Source organism: Liolophura sinensis, chromosome 7 (genome assembly GCF_032854445.1).
Source record: "Liolophura sinensis isolate JHLJ2023 chromosome 7, CUHK_Ljap_v2, whole genome shotgun sequence".
NCBI lineage: Eukaryota > Metazoa > Mollusca > Polyplacophora > Chitonida > Chitonidae > Liolophura > Liolophura sinensis.
In genome coordinates, this window is record NC_088301.1 from 50,592,385 (window position 1) to 50,618,539 (window position 26,155).

The window sequence follows — 26,155 nt, forward strand, 5'->3', positions numbered from 1 at the left end:
TCACAAGTTAAGTTTATTGCATTTTACTATATATGGAAAAACAAACACTGAGTTCCGTACAAACATTTACCTTATATTTGCCTTCCATTGTTGGGACGTAGCAACAAGAGTAAGTCAGATTTCTGTCATTGTTAAAAACAACTTCACACTGAAAAGAACAAGAATTGTTGTTGATTATTTGGGTCATATGCAAACAGGAAATATCTCACATTTCACAAAGAAACTGGTCACTGGCTCATACACAGATTTCATGCATGTTCACTCATCAGTGGCAGGATTTATTGAATTAAGTGAACAAAAAATTTGAATCAGTATGCATCGGTGAATACAGGTCCACACATGAATAGTAAATTACAGCCAATAAAATAAATATCAACTCACAATTTAAAATAAAAGCAGAATATTCCATCTTTCACACAAAATTCAGTCACTTTCGCACACGGACAAGTTCAGAACATGTTTTTTTATCAGTTATAGGTTCTATGAAAATATATGAGCAAAATATCAAGAGAATTTACTTAACATATAAATGATAAGTTACAGGAATAAAATAAATAATGACTTAGGACTTAATCACCAATGTGCACAAAACAAAAGTCTTACAGGCTCTCTTATTCCTCTGGGATTCAGGATGATAACCTCAACCTCTCCTTTCCCAGCACTGAAAGTTTCGATGGTGAAGCGTGCTGGGGCCCCCTTGTGGTTACCAGTGGCTTCCAAGCCTGGACCCCAGGCACGAACACGGGCAACATTCAGGCGTGGCCGTGTGGGTGCATTTGGCTTGAGCTTAGCATTGGGGAATTGAGACAGGTACGTCATCATACTCATCTCATCCACCTTGGGGTTTGTCATCTCATCAGGTTTGATAAGCTGAAAAGAGAAAAATGAATAAATTTTCTGTGGCTGTATCTCAAAAACTGCTGAAAACTTGCTTTCCTCATGTTAAAAATTACACATCCGTCTTTGATTTCTCTGCATTAATCATTGTTGTTGCAGCACAGAAATATACCAAATAATCTTAAATCAACAGTTGCAAGAATACTTAGCAACACGCTTATCTCCCCTTACCTTCTTACCAGGGACACTTTGAAAGACTGCCTTAAAACCAGAGTAAATAAATTTTCCACAAAAATAATTATTAACCTTTTTAAATCAATAAATGCCTTAACATATTCATGGTTTGCTTTTTCAGCATAAATTCACCAATCTTAAATAAAATAATTCTCCTTTTTTTCTTCTTAGCCACAATTTTACACTGCATAGGAAAATACCTCACCACTTCTATCTCAATTTCTATGAATAATATCTCTCAAACTTTCCAAATGTTTTATCAAACCTGCTCAATTTGTTTGACATATGTGTATATACTATGCTTAGAACTGTTTCTTGAAAAGCCAATTAGCTGTAATGAGACTGGAATAGGAAGTACATTAACAATTGTCAAAATTTCTATTTACAACAGTTAACTTACACATACCTGACCGTTTTGAGTGGCCAGTTATTTCAGAATTATCTTATGTTTAAGTATTTAAATGTAGAATTCACATATGAACGTTACAAAGAAATACTTCTTTATGTGCAGTATACAATTCCTCTGGCTACTGAAAAACAATATATAAAGCATGAAGCAGATATACTTTCAGCCAAATATATATCTAAAAATACTGCAATGGTAAACATAAAACAATATTTCTACTTTTTTAATGAAACTTTTAAAAGTTAAGTCACAACAGAATTCTAATACTCGTCTTGGTTACAACAAATATTACTTCTAATGTACCAAATGGGGAAAATATAGCTACCGGTATAAGGAACATACTGAGTATTCACCATACATTCCAAATATTACATTTCATGTTATTTTCCCAGATGTTTAGGGTTTATTCTCTGAAATGGGCCTACAATCTGTTGAGCTGATACATTTGACATGAACTCAATGAGGAAGTAAGTGTTCAGTACATGTCCATTTAAGCTGAGTATTTACACTGAAGCCTCAAGCTCAGGGACATTTTACAAGCAAGTTGAAGTCAAATGGCTGGACACAATTAGGCATACACTGATAGGCTCCATGGCTACAGTTTGCTATGGCCTTTTATACAAATCTGGTTCACACAACTGAGATTTTCATGGTGAAAATGTGAACATACTGTATACATTTTGTTTTAATTGGTGAATAAGACTGGAAAGATGTTCATAGAAAACGGCCTGTGTACACACACAAAAATAAAAACAAAACAACAGTGGTGATTTTGGCACAATATCCTTTTCCCTTTGAAAACAAATGTGAGGAAAGTTAGACATAATTTGCTTAGAGTGAGATCAAGAAGTTAGTTCAATTTAGGGAGAAAGTCAACTCAAATAAATGTGCATGGTACACATCTCACATATTAACCCTATAAATGTGAAACAGATAGCTGTGGGGATTCCATACAAAATCACACCATTATTAATTCTGTTCACAGCAAGTATTTTATCTTATTGAATTTTCAATGGTTTTGCATATTTCTTTTTCTCTTTTGGACAAAGTATGACATACTGTTGAAGCAGGATACAGTATATACATTAACAGATAACCCACTAAGGGGTAGTACTTTGGCAATATCTCTTTCTGCATGGAAGCTAGATTAGCATGCCATGTAGGTAAACACCAATGGACAGCAAAGAAGACACTTACTCTTTGATTAAACCATTAATGCAGAATGATCTTCACATTATGTGTATAAAAACAAAGTAAAATTGCTACAAAGAACATGACTATATTTTGTTGCTGAAAACGACACCAAGAAAGTTCCTGTGTTTTTATAGTGCACGTTGTGCATTTTAAGACACCTCAGGTCTTTTAACTTGTGAAATAGATGAATGCTGAACTGATATAGATATATATATATATAGCATAACATATATCTTCTGTTTCAAGTCAAGATTGGTTAACCAGAAAACAGGACCAGTTTCACAGAGGATTTTTCAAGTCAGGAACAAAAAACGAACAAAATTGGATGAAAAAATGAATCTTTAAATACAATTACTTTGCTACGTTACAGCCTCTTAATCCTACCTAAATATTAATTCCATATTTCAAATGGCAATAACAACTTTAATCCACCTTTCAAATTCTGACCAAAAGTGAAAAACTGCTTCGTGAAACTGGACCCATATATCAGAGTATTGAAATAGCACACAGAGGAAAACACTCGGGAATTATGCCTTATATCTTTACCTGATACACTGTCCCATGCTGCATAGATTCAGAACACAAATACTTCACCTTACTTTCATGGTCTTCACACTTTTTTAAAATAGACTTCATAAAGATATCTGACATCTTGTAGCAAAATGATTTTGAGTAGTTTCTCAAGAATTAAAGGAAATACAGGATCTAGAAATGATACTGAAATGATACATGAACAAATTGAGAACAGGTACAGTTTAAACAGAAATCCGAGACATTATCTCTGGAGCTCTGGAGCTTATATATACATGACTTTTTGTGTGTTTGTAGTGTAAGAAAGCAGCCAAGCAATACAGATTTAATCACATTAGGACAACTTTTTCTACAATACAGCTGAATTCAGGAGATAATCTGATCAACATTTAATGATTTATTCAGATGCTTTAAATGCAAATCCACACTTCTAATTCATCTTTTTGAATTGTAGGCACTGATTCTTGGATCTTATTTGATGTTCAAGAAAATTAATCTCTTCAGCAAAACTTTTGACGATTTCAGCAGGCTTGGTTAATTGTCTTATCATGTTTTTTTCACTTTTTTCCCCCTTGTCAGATGAACTTTTGGAATGTTCTAAAGTTTCCCTTGCACTAAAGTGCTTAAACATCAACCTTATCGGAGCATTCCTTCTTGGCAAACCACCAAACTACACCCCGATAAACAAACTACTAGCAGATGCCTCTCTACATCCTAGCAAGAGAAGAAAAGTGGAGTTTCTATGGAAACTGTAATCCAGCTCAGCAAAATTCTGGAAAAGCAAGCTAAGCTAAACTGCCATGAATAATGCATGGAGTTCCCATTTTGCTCCCACACCCACCCATCCACCCCCCAAAAAATAAATCTCCACACAGGAGATGTGTGGCTATGAGAATTATTGTTTATAAATTTATTACTATAGCTGGTATTAATGAAATTAAACCTAAATTATACACTGGTTGATTCAACTGGCTCTGCATAACCAGACTTACACTATTTCTATAAAACATAAAATTTGATTATACCCCAAAAAAACCATTATATATATGATTATCTTCATGTAGACAACCTACTTTAAAGAGAGTTAAATGCTGAATATTTCAAATGATACTTATGATAAGTAATTCTAGCTGTTTAATTAATGGCAAAGGTAAACATATGTCCTGGAGGGGGAAACTTACAAACCTTCAAATACAAGCAGTGTGTTTATTTAAAACCGGCATAGATAAAGTGAGTTTCTTCTTGCCTGAAGCAAGGTCCTTCAGTTCTCCAGTTTAAGCTAAGATTTAAGAAGTTTTAGTTCTGGCTTAATTTTAATATGACACCAAGAATCTACATGTGTTTTCTTCAGATTATAGGCCTATTTTTTTCAAATTAACTCAACACTGCAACTCAATATGTGGAGATGTTCTTCTCAAAAATCTATTCATGATGTCTCAAAAAACATAAAACTGAAACAATTCTTTCACTTCCATAAACTCCTAAAATTACAAAAATAGTTTGACAAGAAGTAAAGACAGTTGTATATTTTTTAGTATTTAAATTGTGTTTTAGAATATGTAAATGCAAGAAGTTCTGTCTTTTTTGCTCGACTAACCCCAAACAGAAATACATGTTACAAACTACAGTTGGCATTCAAACTGTTGGCTTTCTGGTATAATACAGCTGTCTGCATACCTGGAAATGCAGGGAACATTCAAAACCGCCAATCCTTAAAATAGCACTGTGTTACCAATGGTAACCAAAGCTAAGATGAGTGTTGTGTTGGTTTATGCTGAGCAGGTGCCACATGTGAAGGCAGAAACACAACCCAGAGACCTTTTGACCTTCATCCTCCATGACCTGGCTGCCATCATTCAACACTTGCTTACTTCAGAAGGAACACTTCTATACCCCCATACTTTAGCACATGGGTTAAACTTGGCTCATAGGATTCTTCTCAGGTTTACAACAATACAATAACCTCAACAATATATGACTTATATATATCTTCAGAATGCGTTTTGAAAACCTTGCTGAAAATGCAGCAGAACTGAAATATGTACTGACGATGTCTTACAAAATGTATTAAAATTGATCTCCAAAACTAGCAAACAGAAATCATTTTCTAGTACTCGTGGAAAACATTTTCCTTGTAAGGTTTATTCCTTTCACAAAAATTTTCTGCTAATTTTTAAAAGGAATCATACTTGGGCAATGTGTACCATATACAACCAGCTTAAATGCCACAGAAAATTTTAAAAGATGCCTACAATCCCACATAAAACAAGAAATCCCCAATCAAGGTGAAATGTGAGAATCTGAACAGCAGGACATAATGTACTCACGATTAGAGCAAACAATGGAAACCAGCAACCTAGTAAAATGCATACACAGGCAGCACAGGCAGCTAAAAATGTGATCTTTATTAAAATTTACCAGTAATACAGAGCATCTCTTAACCGTTTGACTGGTGCAAGCAAACCCCAAGTGTACATATACCACCAAAAGCCCTATATGAATTCTGCTTCACAATCACTAACACTACTTTTGGGTTGGGTGCTGTTCACTGCTGCTTTGTGACAGCTTGACATTTGCTATTTGAAAGCTGCCAGTGACAGATTTGCCTCCCCTTCACAATTTCCTGACTGCAGCCCAGACAGCCCCTGCTGATAAACTAGATGGCTGACCTCCAACAATGATTTCACACATCCCTTATTATATCCTGTTCATACTGCCAGACATTTAACAAACATCAACTGCACTTGTCTTCACTTCACTATGCTAGAGCTCCACAAAGGTGAATCTACTGTAACACACCATAGTTTTTCTAAAGTTTGATTAGCTGAAAGATGAAATTTGGTGCCTTAAATTCTTGATTCAAAACTGCCTTATCAGTAAAATCAGTTGAGGCATGTAAAACTGGTATAAACAAATGAATTATGTGAATACCATTCCATTGGAAACTTTCAACTTTTCTACATTTTTAATGACCTGTTTTTTTTCATACTTATCCACTTTTTTATGCAGGTAAGCAATATAAAAAGCAAGATGAACTGCATGGTTCAAGCATTTTACCTGAGGCACATCCAGCCATTTTTTCAGCAGCATCCATGGCTTCCTTAGCATTCTGTCTACCTTTCTTAGGATCCCAGTCTTCCCAGTCAGGGCACAAACCTGAAAATCAGAAACATACCATTTGGGTTAATTCATGAACAATTCATTTAATTCGTGTTTTATGCCATACTCAAGAATATTTCACTGATACAATGGCGGCCAGCATTATGGTGGGAGGAAACCATCAGAGCCTCAAAGCCATTTGATCTATTTTGGTAGCAAATCCTTGTCAATGTACAGCAATAAATTATGTGCCACAAGAACTTGCCAGAAATTCATCCAACCGTATTTCAGAACTATGACATCTCAAAAACTCTTAAATGATGCTAATTATGAATCTTTAAGACAACCATTCGCATGATTACTATTGAATATCTTTTGAAAGTTAAGAAATGTGTTTATAATAAACTCTTTCCACAATACCCAGGAATAATGCAAATTCAGATAAGTCAGTATATATGTACACTATACATAAAAACATTGAAGAGAAAATTCACAGGTGTATATTGACACTTACCTGGTCCCACGGCATCAACCAAAGCCCCAATGGCGCGACCATCGTTCCAGTCCGTGGTGAAGTTCTTGATTGGCAGATCTGGGATCTTGGTCTGGATCCAGTTGAGCAGTCTCTGTTTTGGGGTGGGGCCTCCTTCTGAGGGCGTGGGTTCTTCCCCCTCCCACATGGGCATGGAGATTGAGTAATGTAAAATGAGCGTCCATATTAAACCCAGGATCAGCTTTAGCTTCTTATCCACTATATCAGAACTGTCTGCAAAGTTAAAAAAAGTCAGAAACATGTTGAGTTTATGTCTGTATCACTAATATTTTTCAATGAAATTATTTTTAGACCTACACAAAATGATGTGATAATACAATGAATGTCATTCAGATAAATGTGCCTTCAAGTCACAAAACATTTATTTACTTATCTGACTGGAGTTTTATGCTATACTTAAGAATATTTCACTTATACCACAGTGGCCAGCATTATGGTGGGAGGAAACCAGGTAGATCCCCAGGAGAAACCCACGACCATCCACTTGTTTCTTACAGACCTTCCCATTTAAGGCCAGAGAGGAAGCCAGGGTGAGTTTGACTTGAACTCACAGCATACACAATACAGATACAAAATACATAATATGTGTGCCATATCCATTCATATTATAATACATCTGCCACTAGCCTGTGTCTTTCTAAAGTAAAGAAGCCTAGTTCTTATTTTCTGAAGTACAAATGTCTAGTTATTGTAGATTCAGAAATGTGTTTAATGCAGGAAGATCAGTAAATTTGTTCAAGTACTGCTTAAATGGTAATGCACACTTTGCCCTATTGCAAAGGTATAAGCAAATGACTCAGAAGGTGTTAAAAATCATGCTTATGAAGAAAAGTCTAGAGTGTTATTCGAACTATTCAATCTTATTTCCAACTGTGTGTGTCCTTCTTGTACACATCTCCCTGAAAACTGCTGCCAAAATGAATCATGCTCTAAATACTCTGATGCTACACCAAATTCAACATACATACTTCAAATAAACATTTCTGACCTCAAGATGATGTGATGTTTATAAACGTTACCATCCTGCCAAACATGCATAATGTTATACAAGACTGGGCGGAGCACTTTTTTCAAGGTTTCAGTTGAAGTTCAAGCAGTTATCAACTGTAACCTTAAGGAACTTAACTACCACAACACTTTCATAACCAATACTTTATAACACTGTATAATGTTTATAACACGCCTACACACTGTGTCTATAACTGTGTGTTAATATACGCCAACAAGCTTAATTACAATACATGCAAAGATAGTTGCCAACTGCAATGCTTAGTACAGTCAAAAAGAACCATAGAGCTGCATTAAGTACAGCACTGAGATACTGGCATCTTATCCAATACTGGCCCACAAACGCCATTATGAATACCTATTTCAGTGATACAACACGAGGATGTACATGTGTCCGACTTGTATGCACTTTGTGGATGTAATTTATCACCATCTCACATTATCAATCATCACTAGCATCAGGTATAGCTTTACTGGAAAAGGTCAAACGCCTGTGTAATACATTATAAGAACACAACTGATAACTGCTTAGCCAGCATTCCAAATGTGTCAACTTTCTGCTCTGCGTAACACACAGTTGTAACATGGATGCATGGCGCTTAAATATAACATCACAGGAATAAAACTAAATGAGAATTTAACAGTACAGTAGCATAAATATCTTAAGAGTTTGTAAGGCAAAAGGTTCATTCTTAATCCAATAAAATAAAGTCCTCCTTAGTCTCTCATTTTTGCTGCTCATCTGTTAAAACTAACAGCTCCTTTTTTACAAGATGCAGACCTACAACATTTCCATGTCTAAAAATACTGTTACTTTTCTGAGCTTTGAAAGGTCAAAGTTGAAGACAATCCAGACTGCTGCGGCCCTGGATCCACAGGTGATGGCTGTCAGAATGCTAGCTTTGTAAATCATTGTTCTCAAGCAAATACACACATTTAGCGCTAACCTAACTCTAAAAAACCCTTTACAGCCAAAAGGAGCGAGTGTCTAAACACCAAGACTCCAGTGCACATGATACTGGATGTATCTCAACATTTCAGGAATCACTTGCAATTAAAAAGTTGTCAAATAATTAGAATTTGGTTTGTTGAAGATGGATTGTAGACAAATTGAAAAAAAAAAGTGAATCTGCACTGTTAAGGATATCATACCAGGTGCTGATGATTTCTCCACATAACAATATAGACAGGAGATTCATTAGGACAAACTAATTTCTGAAACCACAGGAAGTTTGTTCATCATTTCTTTACTTTTGACGAAAAGAAATGGCAGATTACGTGCAAGTATAACATTATCTCTAATAGTATAATTTAAGCCCACCACTAACTGTTCGTTCTCTACCCATGCAGAGTTGATAGCTTATCCTAGGATTGAGTGCACCCACACACATGCACTCTGATCATAGCAAAAGGGGTAGGTCAAATTCCAGAAGATGTGTATACATGCCAAACAAAACAGAATTTGCTGGAATGGACTAGACAGATCACCAACACCTTGTACTGTGAAAAGTGTTTGTAGATCCAAGGATATTATTATACCTGGATATATACCCAGCTAAACTTATATGGAAAAAAGTTTGTACATACTACACTCTCGTTAGAAGAGAACATTATACTGAGCATTACAATTTATTCTTTTTCTGAACATCTAAACCAATTCTAGACTGAAAGAATCACCATAGAAATAACCTGTTACAGTGTTCACACCTTTTCAGTAACAAAGAGGCCAATGTGCACTTGGATCCTGGGATTATCCCCGAAGACGCACCTTTTTGTGCACATCACAAGTTGGGTGTGTGACCAGCTCGAGGGAGCATGAATAGACACCCGCCAAAACAAGTAGGACATCATATATAGATGAACCTTTTACATTTCACAGTATGTTGCAAGAAAAATATGTTGCATTTCAGAAATATGGAAGATGGGGAAAAAAAAAAAAAGTCTCTATTTTGTAACATTTTCATACAGACGTCTGTTGACAGAAGTCATGTTTCATAGTATATATGGAACTTTTTACAGTATGTTCTGAAAATGGGTTTTATTCAGTTTGGTCCAAGATGAACTTATCAAATGATAATGTCTTCAGGTGGAAATGATATTGAGTTTAATAAAGATATTGAAGCTGTTTAACTATCATGGATCACCTAACTTTCTATCACGGATATCATTCAGGTATGATAATATGATTTATTTATTTATTGATTTCATTGTTGTTTTATGCCGTACTCAATAATATTTCACTTATGCAACGGAGGCCAGCATAATGGTGGGAGGAAACTGGGCAGAGCCTAGGGATTAGTGCTAATATGAACTATCTGACTATACACACAAATGATCATATCAGTCAAATGAAAAGCAAAGGATGATCTATAACCACAGCATTACAAACCCACAAAGAATGCAATTACAAATGTGACAGGGTGAGGTGCTTGACAGCAGGTAAAATTGTTCCAATTTCCGCATCTGCTGGCTGAATCGGTACGTGCAGTACCCACCATATTATATGGATGAATTAGAACCTCATTTCCTCTGGTGTGGCAAATATGAACCCATTTATCTGCCACTCATCAAATTATATCTCGCCAGTGGTGGTAGCCACCAGGCATTAGCAGGGTTATAATGTAATGGGCCGAGCACTGACACTGTGTCATCTAAAAGCTACCCCTAACCTTGCTAAAATTTGAAAGTCATCCTGGCAGTTTTAGGTTTGCATGCACTTTCTGCTTCATATATGATACAAGGCCATACATGACCAATATTTAGACATATATCCATACACTATACCAGGTCTGCATGTACTCCAAATCTATACTTACACTACTCAAAGGGCTTATCCCTACATACTGTGTCTATAACTTCTGAATCAGTACATATGAGTAAAGCGTTAAGTAAACATTGAATGATTGAACAGACCATCAGTTCATTCATACAGAATCAATAAAATCAGCATACACCTTTATTATAGACAACCTAAATTCATAAAAGTGTTTAACTAATTCATTACAATTTCCTTGTCTGGTATAAACTGATTATATTCAATGTAACATAACCGTAACAAATCAACAACAACAAAACAAGGTTGTTATGATAAACTAAGTAGCCTGCCATCATTTAAAAACCGGAGTTTAATGGTCTAAGTGTATTGTAAATTCAAACATTCAGCTTCCGTCTACATTATTTCAAATCTATCAGAAAAACTTAAATATCTGAAAGTGAACACACGTACATGAGTTAACAGTGCAACCGAAGTCAAGAAGCGGATTACAAGTAGATCAGCCCACTTTTTGCTGATGATTGCAGTAAATTCCAAATCCAGTATGCTTGATCAGTTAAATACATGTCATTCAATCTTCTCTCTGACCTTCATGACCACAAGATCACATAGACTACAGACATATTTGCGTCATTGTTAATGATAACTAACACCTACAGTATTAAAGTCTTGAGAGTGATTTGTTCAGATTACCGGAGCAAAGTTCCCTGTTCTACCTGCACACCTACATCTCTTGAAAACTTGTTGGAAGTCTAGACAGAATGAAGTAGAGGGGATATCTAGTTCAACATTTAATGTCAACAAATCCAAAGATCCTCTCTCAAAGTAGCTGTCAACATCAAAGCATTTTTACAATGACCACTGTCACCACCAGAAGTTTAATCTCCTGTAAACTTAAATCAGTTCTACAAAAAGTAAGGTATGTCAGGTATGAAAGTGGTATGATTAAGAAATATGCAGGTAGTACATGTGTTCTACCTACAAATGACAAACTGGAATTCATAGGTCCAAAGTTCCCACGTAATAAACTTAGAATAATCATAGAATGTCCATGCAATAAAAAGTACTTCTGGCTCATTCATTCATGACTACATTCAAATGCACAGGGGATGAATGGAATGTTTTTTGGTGTAAAAACTTAAGATACAACCATAATGAAACACTTCATAAATGTCTAAATAGAGATGGGTAGGCAGTTCGTCCAGTAGTATAATAAGAAGCCTCTAACTATACATCTACTACTGAGGAGCATTTACCGCTGCCAGTTCGCACTATATGCGGTGACAATTGACGTCAGCCTCATTCACTACAGGATTTCCTACAATCAGGATATCCCACACACTACCACCTCTGTCAGAGTCAAAGGTCATGGGGGAACACCCAATGTTGCTGACAGGTTACCATGGCAACAGGTCATGCGGCTTGTGGCAAATTTGCCATATATGGTCATTTTCTCATAGCCTGACACCAGACAGCTGTAAATGTCACCTCCAAGCGGACAAATAAACTAAATCTCCTTGCCAGACTAGTATGTGCGCAACAAATGACTAACATAACCTACACTATAGGCACTTCACACCTAACATGCATCTTTATATGGTTTTGTCTACACCTAACAGCAAACTTGACTGACCTAATTTCAAGACAAGGTTTTCACTAATTCATCATTTTCATCACTAATACTCTTTTTTTTATTAAAATATAACTTAAATTCAGACTATACTGCATACAGTTTATTTCTGTCATTATTAACACCTGCATACTCAAAATTTTCCATTTACACAATAGCATTTTATAATGGATTTATTTATTTGATTGGTCTTTTACAGTGCACTCAAGAATATTTCACTTATATACTTCATTGAGTGAAATATAGCCTCCACTCTAAAGGATGGTTTACAGACATTTCTACATATTTGTGAGAAATATTTGAAAACCTAATAAACTTTTTAGCTAACATTTCATTTTGTCCTACGCAGATTACAACCCATGCAAGTTCAATATGTACCTTCGACAGTCACCAAAACATAGTTTATTGAAGGAGTCATAAAAGAAAAGCATGCAAATTTCATTAACTTAAAAGCAGTAGAATACACCTACACAAAAACTGTACAACTTTACACAGTGACAGGTGCTATGGTTAGGTTTTCACTGGTTCAGGAGTAGGTCAATATTGATCTTACAGTATTAAATACGAATAGACTGCTCAGTAAAAGGCCTAAAACTTGCCAGCCCTACAAATCAACTCTGACCTTCAACTGAAGGAGCTAGGGCTGTTTTGACTACTAGGCCACTCCATCCCACACTAGATCATTCCACCCACAAACTTTCTTCCTCTCACAAATTTGAAGAATGCTTACTCTACAGCTATGAAAATAGCATAGATCTGCCCACGACAGGACACATGAAAGGGCATACTGGTATTGGTACTTAAGAACAGCTCAGCCAGATCGAAAGGGATAGCAATAAAATATCTTTTTGCCCTATAAACACAGATATGCAGTTAATCGACTCAATATGGAGTAGACTAGCAGCCCCATTTTTTCTTAACTTAATTATCAGTACATGCTTTATCAGGAGTTATTTTTAATTATTTCATATTCATAATACTAGTGTAGAGGGTTCAAGCAGCGAGGAAGGGGAAATCTACATATGCATTGTGCAAGACTAGGATTGAACTCACACCTAACGTGTCCTACTGGTTCTAAGGCAAGCACCTTAACCACTCGGTCTAGGCTTGCTTCCATATATTGTACTAAATAGACCTTGCTAATAGTACACCATGCACTGTGCAGTCCCATAATCCAGTATACAATTTCCAAGTTCAAGAAGCTACAACAAGTGTGCATGACTGTATCAAAAAGTATACACTAACATACCAATGTTATCTTATGGTTGTGAAGGTAATTGGCCAAATTCTGCATCACACCTATATTTATAATGCCTTGAAGGTTTCATGGAAATTCTGAACTGACTAACATCACTATCATTAAATACACATAACCCTTAAACTCTGCTTCAGAAAAAAATATTAAGAGTGACAGTGGAATGTGATCTAATCATTTACCTTTTTTTTTTAGGGGAGGGCAAGGAGAAACCTACACCTACAAAACTAAACTTGGACTTCTTTCATGAGGTTTTACATACTACCAAACCATAGCTGTTCTATGCGTATGTTATTCCTACACAGCTGTGTGTCCATAGGTATCCTACATATACTGCCTAAAAACTTACATCCATTCGTAAAACTGAGAGAAATAAATTACCTATGTACCTTTCTCAAAATGTGGTGATATTCAACTCAGTCACTGTGAATGCCCCAGTTTCGAAATCGGAACAATGATAACCTTGTTGTTATGGTAACACAGGAAACACCTGGGTTTCATATTTGGGAATATAATACACACCTTTTTCCTGACCACCTTTTTTCAAGCATGCCCTGAAAATGTGGATCCCATAAATCATTGCGAATTCTAACTGCTGTAGAGAAATGAAAGTCATATGTACAACATGGCTAGAATATACAACACAATTTCTGTCTCCCTGTTTGTTCACTGCGGCTGAATCTGTATGTTAAAATGTTCGGACTGATCAAAAACACATTCCTGACCACAACAACAAACAACCCCTCTGTCACCTAACATACACCTAAACATGAATACCTGTAAAATTACATAACAAAATAATAGTTTCAGAGAATTTACCCACTGGGGAACTTGACATCACATTTTGATCCATGCTACCATAATAAATCTCAAAATGTCACACCAATATATGGTTTATACCACTAAAATAAGTGCTCAAACCACTATAATAAGTGTTCATACCACCACTGTAATATATGATTCATAATACTGCAATAAATGTTCATAATTGTACCGATGTAACAAATGTCCACACCACTGTAATAAATGTCCATGCCACTGTAATAAATGTCCATGCCACTGTAATAAATGTCCATGCCACTGTAACAAATGTCCACACCACTGTAATAAATGTTCATGCCACTGGTCCATAACCAAAGCCTTAGAATGCAAAATTACTCTAAGAATTCATTATCACTTTTATTTTTCCATTTATAATTATAAACATGACAAAAATGTAGATGTGGACATTTCTGACAATATTAAGATACCAGTCATTCTTGTAATGCTCAGTTTATCAGACACATGTCTATTCAACTGCTCAGTCAACAACTGCCAACACTGCACCCACAACATCAAATTGCATGTCCTATTTCATGCCTGAGAATATGAAATATTTCTTGTGAATGAACTGTCCATGTGAATATGCTCCTCTCTCAGCGGATCAGTGTAGGTCATTTAAAAGAACTGAGTACTATAAGTTGAAAATCAATGTGACAAGTCGAAATGAAAATCAGCAGTTAGTCCAGGTATATGACAAACAGATCTAACAAGCAGAGTGCATGAATGGCCAACATTCAGTTTGACTGATGACCAGGATCAAAATTAGCATAAGGAGGGTCTATTAACATGGCTTATTCTTGGTATTAAGTATTACTAAAAATTTGTCAGTCAGTCTTTCTTAAATACAAAACTCAGAAGCAATAAACTGTTCATCTCAAGATTTTACAGAAAAGCACATTCCAAAAGGAGAGCTGCATTCAAGTAAGTTACAAGGTCTCCTGGAAGGTGTCATGGAAATATTAAAACGGTGAATAAATGTAAACTAATTATTTGGATATTTCTGGTATTAAGTCGCTTTTCCTTTTATATATCTGTGGGCATATGACAATGTCCACAGACAATCAATGAACAATCCCTTTCATGCTGACAGCTACACTTACCATAATGTCTTTTATGGGCTTTCTGACAAGTTTTGTTGATTGCTGAAAAAGTTCACCTATAACGAACTTGAGTCATCACATCCTACGAACAGGTGATTGGTGATCTAGAATAGTCTAAGTGAAACTGGGCTTTTAAGTCTCATTTGGTATAGAGGGCTGAAGAAGCTCTGGCTCCAATGTCAGGAGACCTTCGCAATCTGCAGGTGAAATATCTACCTATATGGAAAGACAGAATCATTACACTGGCTTTGTTACATCTACTACAACTGAACAAATGTGCTACAATGCCAGTCAACACTGTATTATGCAATGTAATTTTTCATCTTGTCTATGCTGTTTTTAGCTATTACATGTGTAGAAGTAACAGGATTACACAGTTTCTTTTTCCCCACATTGCTAGTTTATATAATGAACATTATATCCATAGCTTCACCTTTCTAAAAGAAAAAAAAAACTGTGAGAGAAATGTAACTTTTAACTTTCAACACTAGTAGTGTCTGTCCCAAAAAAGAGCAGAAAAACATTATACTAGTGATATATCAGTGGAGTATTTGTTAACATACTAATCCCATCAAAGCATATCCTCTACGTCATGCAGAAATAAAAACTACATGAAGCCATGGAGGAGGGGGATAGAAGGTCAAAGTGTCTTTACTATATACAGTAAGACAGAAAAGTTAGTGATCAACTTAAATAGTAAACCAAAGATGATGAAGGTACATAAAAATATTGTTAAAAAATAATACAAAAAAATACTGGCAGGTTCAAGTCATGAATCATCTAATTTGACAACAATGGGGATAGTGTAAAAGTCTTACTGCCTAGATGTTCTCCATAGCTGTCCATATACTAAATGCCTTTAAACTTTTTACATCTGCATGTAAGGCTAAGTTCAGAGGTATTGTGTCAAATTCTACATTATCCTTCTGCATGCATGCATGCAAGACTGATCTCCACCTGAAAGGCACATGTCAGAGATGTTGTCTATCAAAACTAGGTGACACTGGAGGTGTATTAACTTTTTACAGCTCCGTTCTACAATTTACTTGTGATACTCTAAACTTCATCCATCACTGAATCCAATTTAATCACATATTCAGTAGTATTTGTAACCAAATTTAATAAGTATATTTTTGTCAGGAAGGTAGACAATTTTGAACTCATGAAGTTCAGTTGTGCAGCAATGCAACCTTAGTATGTGTAGCTTTCGAAACTGCTGCGACTGGTTTCTTGAAGCACACTTAGTTCAGAAAACCCTTAACTACCATGACAACGTGTGTTGTAGAGATATGAAGTTCATTTAGCTAAGGGCTACTTAACACTAAATAGGGTTCATGAAACTGGGCCCTGAGCTGAAGGTTAGCACTGATGGCAAGAAACGGGGGTATACAGACCTAGATGGTCTTTGAACAAGGGTATAAATCCATTACACCATGTAACATGTACATGATCTTGTGCAAGCAATACCGCATTGCAGACAACATCCTGTGGGATGGAGTTTTAGTGTTGGATGGTACGGGTGAGTCTGGGAGGATCAAGTGTTGCACCTGAGGCATATGATGGATGTAATTACTGTTTACCCATACCAGGATACTCACCCCTATGTAACCTGCTAAATATCAAAAATGGTTTGATTCAACCCCTGTCTGCCCTCTAGGAATGGCTTTCACTGTACATACGCAGTTGGGTTTAGTAAAATATTTATAAAATTTCATTCTTTTGATATTCTAGGTTACAGGATTTAAATGACACTGTTACAGAGCATCTGCTGAACTAAAGTCTGAAGTAATACTAAAAATCATACACCATCCACATTTGCCTATCTTTTAACCTTGTGGAAACAATCACCGCATATATTTCACTTCAACATTAGCAACACTCATATCGCACGATGGCATAAGCAAAGCAAATTTTGCAGGAGGTCTGCATCTAATGACATCGCATCTTTTCTCTCTGTTCATATTCTTGTACCATTCTTAAAATTATTCCTGTTTTTAAATTTCATTAAATTTGCGTTGAAGGTTCATTTTCGGCGATTGAAGTTGAGAAGTGTAATGTTGGGTGTGTAATGAATAAATTATTAAAGAATATTGGCTGAAGTGAACTTCAAAGCTCATTCAATTAAAACTTGTCCACATCAACTGATACTGATTCAATCATCTATAAATATTATAAATTTTAACTTTTAATCACACATAATTTTTACTTTAAGATCTGTAGGAAGACAGACTGACTTTGTTCTATCCACGCAAAACAGTGCTATGAGCAAACTGCGCTGGGTAAATGTAAAGAGACTATAGCAAATGACATAAAATTTCATCCCCAGCATTTAGTGGCATATACAATTAACAAAATATTTATTTATTTATACTTCAGTGTAACATCATCCTTCCTTTAAAACAAAACTGAAAGAACCTTTCTAAGATCAACTGAAGCCTCAGAATAAGAAAATATGAGCAACTTCATCATGGATGAAATTTTAGGTCATTTACAGTAGGCTGTTTGTAGCCAGTCAACAGTGTAGGTATACCCGATCTCCAGGTAGAAATCAGCAGCCAGGCGTACAGTGTATAGGATAAGAGCTGGCTGAGATAAGCGAGCAGAGCTAGCAGGAACCTGGCCTTGGTCCCTGTTAAGGAAGGCCCGGTTAGTATGACCCCCCCCCCCCCCCCTCGTGGCAGCCCTCAAAGCATCTCCACACATGTATGGCTCACATACACCTACCTGTATTTGCAGGGGCAGGGGCATTCCCACCACTACCAGTCTATATACATGTAGGGCTACAGGTAGGCACAATCAACACAGTAGAATTCCATAAGGTAGATAAGCATATTTTTGTTTTCGAAACAGATATTTTGTGGCCCACCATGCCTGTCAAAGTATCTACACGCACATATTATGTTACAAGCTGGCAAGCCAGAACAGTCTCTCTATACTTACCAGGAAATGAATGGATCGAAAAATGATCAAATTTTGTTTATCTGAATATGTTTATTTGCTCAACTGAACTTTGTTAAGTGTGACAGACTTCATACTCCTGGAAACCAAGCAGTTTCCAGTGAGCTTCATGTACGACAATACCACAGAGAACTGTTAACTTCACTGATTTTGGACCCAATGAAGCAGGGAAATTTCCCTGATCCAAAAGGAGATTCATTTCAACAATTGAATACTCAAAGTATAATATTTTAAAACAAAATGATACTTATACAGTAATATGTAGCACATGTAAAATGTATATGAAAGTTTATTGCCACATAGTTGTCACTTTTACACAATGTAAATGTAACAACCTAATTACATTTATTGACTGGGTATGCTATGCTTTCTAGCATGCACTGTCCACATTATACAACCAGGAGTGTGTAATTGCATTATTATATACTACAGGAATAACAATAAAAAGACCTTCTTAATTTTGCCGAATTTATCATTATTATTTCTCTTTTATGTAATCCGTCAATATCCTGTTCCATTATCAGCCTTTAACATAGCTTGACAATAAATCACTGGGTTGTTATTTGCCATGGCTCAACACCAGATTAAGATGGACATCTTAAATCCACAATCTGCTCCCATGTGCGTACCATATTTGCACATATTACCACACAACCTATATCAGGTCCCTTATAGCAAAGCTATTATAACTGCCACGAGAATAAACATTCATGACAAGGCAATACTGAAAAGGCAGAAGAATTACATGATAGTAACTGAGGTCATATGTGGAGGGAATAATTTTATTTCACCAGAGAGTATGAACACACATCCTCACAGTTGGATACTCTGCATCATATGCCATAACACTCATCAGGTGCTTTAATATTTACCTGAATGCAAGTGCACTGCTAACAGGAGACTGTTTGAAAGGCTGCTACCTGCCCAGCAGGTTAAGTGATCTCATTTTAACCTGCTAAAAAAGCCCTCATAAATCTTGTAAATCCCACAATTAAGTGTCTTTATACATAACTAGAAAGGCCCTTTTTTGCATGTGCATAAATCCTCTTAATGTCACATTTTAACATAAAGATTACATCCTTACTCACTACAAAAATACAAGGGTTTTTGCTCTTGTGTAGTGTAATTACTTGCTCTAGAAATGTTATTGGATGGATGCTTGGATAATGCTTCATAATAGCTACATGTTATAACCAACTGATAATTTATATCCTTACATCACTGGATTATTACCATCAAAACTACAATAGCGTAAGATTTTGCAGCAATTTTTTTCTTTTTGGAGGTTTTACAGCATTTTTCTGCACCCGATATTTCAGTTTGCTCTGTGTGCACCTTGTGTACATAAGTACATACAGCTGTGTTCTGGTAGCCATTGTTTAATTATCCAAATATTAGGCACATTGTTTGACAGCAAAAAAAATCAACTTTGGCATTCCCAACCTTGCCTCTGGCAACAGCACAGATAATGGCACATTATGTGATGGCACAGATGCCAAAATACTTTAAAAAAAAAAAAAACTATTGTCCAACCATAATGTCCAGGTGTTTTTTCTAAAACTGGTTCGGGAATACTGTTTGATAATACTTTTTTTCCTAAACGCAAGATAAACTTCACACTGTCTGATCTAGTAAAGTACATGTGAAGGAGACCATAGTGGGGTCTTTTCAGGTCTTGTGTGTACACTTTTAGTGCTTAAAAGGATGCTTATGAGGGTTATATGGCCTCTTCACACACTCCCAAATGTGTGCATTCTGTCAAGTCATGTGATCTATGAGGTTTGGAACTGGGTAACAATTTCAACCCAGACAACACTCATTGATAAATCATGTGGGTTCTTTTCCTTCCTTTTTTTCACTCCCTTTACAAAAGGATGAGATTGTAGCACATGTGTGCAGCGAGGCATTAAATATTCATCCAGTCCGTCACAAGGCATGATATAGCCCATACTGACTATAACAGTAATTACTGGCATACACAACATAACCATCAATACATGTATGCCTGGAGAGCACCATGCAATTACCTTCTAACACACATATTGCAATAGCCTTCAGGCCAAATACTATGATCATGGGCAAATTATGAGGATACAGTGGTATACTGGACATAGACCTATAACCAAATAGGCCTGCAGGTCCAGTATGTACATTTACATCACAATTAACAATATAGATATCCACAAATAATACCACTGCCTCAGTTCAAGGTATAAATTTTCAAATTTTTCCGAAATATTTCACAAAACTTGTCATAAAAATGAATTAAGAAATATGTTGTCTGAGTTTATTATGGCTTGGTTAGGATTTCCCCTAATTCAGTATATACCTGCAATACATGTTTCTAACTTAACAACAAGTGAAACATTGATTCTTTTATAAGACCTCCAACAATAAACGGTGTTGTTCTTGCTTACAGAAAAATTTAAATAAAGTTTACAACATTTTCTAATAGTCTTTATTTCAATTGAACAGGTGTCAAGCAATTGCTTATATACTTTAAAAATACGATAGTTTGACCAGGTGTGGGGAATACAGCTGAACCTGACGAAGCCAATTAAAGATAAGGTGTGCATTTCACCTGGAAGGAGTAATAAGCACACCTATACAATGTCCATGTTGACTGAACTAGTCTGTGGTGAGTACTGGTGGGAGCTGGCCAAGAAAACAGTGCAAACTAGGAAAGCTTTTCTGTCAACAGCATATGAAAACAGAGCAAAGACATTGGTTCCCACTACAGGACCACAAACTAGAATACAGACCACTCCCCAACCTTGGAACGAAGTCGCTGTAAGCTATTTAAGGTAACCACAAATCAATGAAAAGCTACACTGATACCATTTATCAAGCTACCACACTAAACAGCTACCATATATCACCCAGCTACCACTGAAAACAGCAACCATATATCACCCAGCTACCACACTAAACAGCTACCATATATCACCCAGCTACCACTGAAAACAGCAACCCTATATCACCCAGCTACCACTGAAAACAGCTATCATATATATCAACAAGCTACAATGCGTAACAGCTACAACACATATACACTACCCAGCTACTATATATATCACCAAGCTATATTGCTAAACCACTACCATATATATCACCAAGCTACACTGCTAAACAACTACCATATAAATCATCAAGCTACATTGCTTGTAGCTACAGCGCAACCAGTTGTTGCACTATCCCCTTAATGCTGGACCCCAGGCGAAGAAGTTACAACTTCCTCTTTTAAGTTCTTAAGTGTGATCCGACCACCGAAAGCAGACACTCTACCAACCGGGCTCTCGGGGTTGGTCACCAATGTACACTGCTAAACAGCTACCACACATATCATCAAGTTACAATGCTAAACAGCTACCATACATATCACCAAGTTACCATAGAGAGCAGCTACCAAATATATCACAGAGCTACCATATTAAACAGCTACCACATAGGACTGCTATTCTTCCACACTGAAGCCCTTCCACATATGGATGTAAAATTAATTACTCCTTGATACATCCAAAATACACTCCATTTTCCACTTCACCTAGCACAACCAGGGGAATGTGTCACATCTACTCTTAGCATAACACACTAGCAGGTTCGCAAATATTTTGTCTGCACACCCTGGCCATAGCTCTATTATTGCAGAGACAAAATAATCACAGACAGCCCAGGCTCTGCATATTTGCTTTACATAAAAACCATGGACGGTGGCCCAATGTCCCTTTCTTTTTTTTTTTACACAGTGTTATTTTAAGTACCGGTACCTCATACATCACATCTTTTACGAATGTAATAACCGTATGCAAAAAGTGTAAAGCTGATGACCATTAATTAGGATATGTATATGAACTATCTCACTTTGCATATCTACATGTGTATATATATATATATATATATATATATATATATATATATATATATATATATTACAAATTTACAATATATGTATTCGGTTTAGCCGAATCATATCGCATACCTTGCCAGTTACTTTATATGGACAGCATTATATATGTAGATCAGTCTATGTGCATGCCACATTCTTACATTCAAACTTGTACTATCACAAACACATAACAAAACTTTCAAGCTTCTGACATATTTTGAAATTTGGATTAACCAATAATGCATACGAACTCAATAAACAAACTGAAATAATATCTTCACACTCCTCGTAATCACACACTTTTGGCACATTATGTAAATTAATGCAAGCACCCAGACAGCAAAAGGTCACGTTAATGGTTTCAAAAAACTAGTACACCTGCAGAATGACACCTCTAGACTCCCTCTTGCAAACCTTTGCAAAGACTGACAATGTAGCTGTGTTGACACAGGTTTTACCATCGCCCACTGCCAGAACCTGTCAATAAGGACGCGGTAACCTTGCGTTACATCATCACACCGCAGACAAGGTTAACGAAAATGGCAGGGGGGAGGGGTGTCAGTGTCCTTCAGATGTGGGAGGGAAACGGAAATGCACAGCCTTATCTGTAGGGATGGGAGTGTTCAGCATGAAATAGTGAGGGTGTTAAATGTATGGCCCTTACCACTTGTGACAGCACATTCATATATGTAATATATACACCAACATTGTGTGGAGTCATATGGCATAATAACTCCACAGTGCTCTCAAACAGTTAAACTGAAGTAGATAGTAACTAAATGTATACACACACACTGTAAATAGGAACTCAACATTGTATTACATTTAGATACATGTATGCACTTTGTGAGGTTACACTATAAACTCTCAAAGGCCACAAAACTATAAACAAATGTTTACAACACTGTTAAAGTAAAAGAAAGTTAAATTATGAAGTAAGGTTCATCAAACTGACAACTTAAAACTATGCATAAATTTACTTTCATTTATTTTTTTTGATTTTTGTGAGAGAGTTAAAGGGGTTTAAATCTTTGAATACTAAGGTGGGCTTTATGGACCATAATATCAGAGGACTTCACAGGAAGTTTTTCCAACTTTAATCAGTGTACTGAATGTTGAAGTAACTCGTTTAACCCATGAGTAAAAGATTACTGAAATAATGTCCTCCAAAATCCCTTCCTTCGGAACATCAAGAAAAAAGGTGATGTGATGTCATAGTTCCTAAATAGCGTCAGTATGGCCCATAAAGTCCATCAGAGAATTCAAATATTTGAATGCCTTTCAACAATCTAAAAAAAAAAATCTAACAAAATAAATGAAAATATCTTTACAAATAGTTTTCAGTTGTCTGTATGATGAACCTTACTTCATATTTTAATCTTCCTTTACTTTAAATACCTGGAAGCGTGACAATGTATATGTCCTTGTTTAATGCAGAAATAATCGTCTGAAGGTAAAGCTTTGAAATTATACCTGTACATGTACCTGCATACAGCATCAAATAATCGCTTTAAGCCTGTCAGCTTAAATTTTTGTACGAAACCGTTTTGTGTTCCATTAACATAGACAAAACAGAAGTCTCCACATGAACCTGTTACATAATTTCAAATACAGTGCATACACCAGTTTCTATGTCCACCGATTATCCGATGTCAGCCTCTGAACATGTTTGGGTTGGATAGATAGGTCCAGTTCATGTATTTCAAGGAATGATTATGATCCATATTTGATGCCCTCAGATGTATAAGCTACAAGATGACAAGAGAAAATGCCTAACTTTAACTGCTTTCCAGCCCCAGTAGCATGAAGGGCACTACACCGCAGATTATGATCTGCATACATGCATACAACTAACTACTAGTATACGATAGACGAGTCTACTGAACCAAGAAGATATCATTGATTTTGTCCTGAATAATCAATAAAGCATACATTATTTGTATCCACTGTTCCATTGACCTTGGAAATATCAAATGCATTAACCATTTGGTTGTTTCATAATGATGCTTTGCATATATTTTCACTTTAACAGAATGAAAATTAGACACCAATTATGCAAGCCCTTAATTGCAGATTTAAACGTTCATTACAACATTGGAGATCTATAATACACCATTACAGGCTGTTTAAAGTGAAAGTTAAGTTGACATTTTCACCCTGCAAATAGATAATAGGGCAGCATGTGAAAAAGCCCAAACTCTCAGAGGTGAATTGAAATCCTGCTTGATGTCACCTGCTGCATGACTTGTGCATGTCCTGGCAAAAGGACCAGTATTTCCCCCACAACATAAAAAAAAGAACTTTCACACATAAAGTTGAATGTAAACATTCTAATAAAAAGACGCTATGCAGGTATAGGTAAATATCAAAATCATAACTGATGACAAATATAATATGAATTTACCTATGAAGTTCTGTGGAGCACTACTCAGATTAATACATAGATGTTGTCAAAGGTAGGAGCTCATTTGCATACATGAATATTGGCACACTGCGTGCAGGCAATCAGCCTAGATCATTTGATCAAGGCCAGGCGACAAATTTAAGATAGGCACAAAGATTTTCATATAGAAATAAGTTCGAACTTGCATGGAGAAACATGCTATGCCCATTTTCTATAGCTCCAATTATTAATTACCAGATCAGCCATACATGCAAATTTACCTGTAAGAAATCTAAAGTTAAAATTTCAGGTACAGGTTTTTCCTCATATCATTCATTAATATAGCTCTTCTATCATACATGTAGCTCTGCACTAATAAAATGGAGAGAATCTGAAAAAGGTGTCCAAAGAACTGAACTGTTTTCCTAAAGCCAAATTTAGCCGCATTCACAGTCCAAAGGAATACACATCCTTTCAACTCATTCATGTGACCATGTGTTGAGTTCATTTGTTTTGTTTGTGCTACACCCTCCGTAACGTACCTCTGGTATCCAATTTAACTTTCTGCTCTTAAAAAAGTGAGCACATACTTCACACAGAAATGTACTTTGGTAGAAATAATAAATATATGCCCATAAACCAGTCCACAAATACACCTATTTTATTAAATTTAAAAATCTGAATAATTATGTCAAAGTATGCAGTGACAGGCAGAGTACATCTGCAAAGTCCAAATTTGTGCTTAGCTGTTCTAGAGTATGTTACTGAGAGATTGGGCAACCCTTCAACTGAAGTTTGTGTACAGGCCTGTGTACACTGCGGCTGAACCCATACATATAGACATGGAACCATCCTTTGCCATTGGGTGTTGGAAACCTTCCAAGATGGTTCACGCCTCTCCGTGGATTCAGTGGCATAATACAGCATGATTAACATGGGTAGTCTGTTGGCATAGGACAAACAAACTTATATATATGTTACATATATATGATTAAAAGCTTGGCTCCCATCCAGTGTTGTGCACTGTGTCATCTGGATGTACATCTATCAGTTTTTGTTCCCTGAACAGCTGAACACTATACATGCATACTATTGAGCAGGAGAAAATGAACATCTTTAGATTCGGTAAACCTGTACGCTTGCATCGCATCATTCTGCAAAGATGAGACCAACTGCTATACTGCAATGCACTCAGAGCACTGTTCATACTGTAATCTTTAACCTTTTCAACCTCTAAAGCACTTTATGCTTATTTTGAAAATAATGCTAAAATTATTTGCCTGTGTCACTATATATAAATAAAGATACAAGCTTCAGGAGATTATTTTTCTACCCCCAATGGTTCTCTGAGAATATTTCAAAATATTGGTCAGAGAGGCAGTCGAAAGATTGAAGAATTAGGGTGTATGAGTCAATGTTGAACATGTTAGCTAACCTAGGTTATCCATGCAGCAAGTCAGGCAGTGTATTCTGACAAATTTCTCAT

General features: G+C 36.1%; 1 protein-coding gene across 1 annotated transcript in view; it reads right to left on the minus strand.

Moving 5' to 3' along the window:
* The window catches only part of LOC135471673 (filamin-A-like), a 70,176-nt gene that overhangs the window by 32,860 nt on the left and 11,161 nt on the right, over window positions 1–26,155 (minus strand). Inside the window, 5 exon segments of the mRNA XM_064750985.1 lie at window positions 71–148; window positions 604–870; window positions 6,260–6,280; window positions 6,282–6,358; window positions 6,816–7,067. Of these exon segments, the coding sequence (XP_064607055.1) occupies window positions 71–148; window positions 604–870; window positions 6,260–6,280; window positions 6,282–6,358; window positions 6,816–7,067 (695 nt within the window).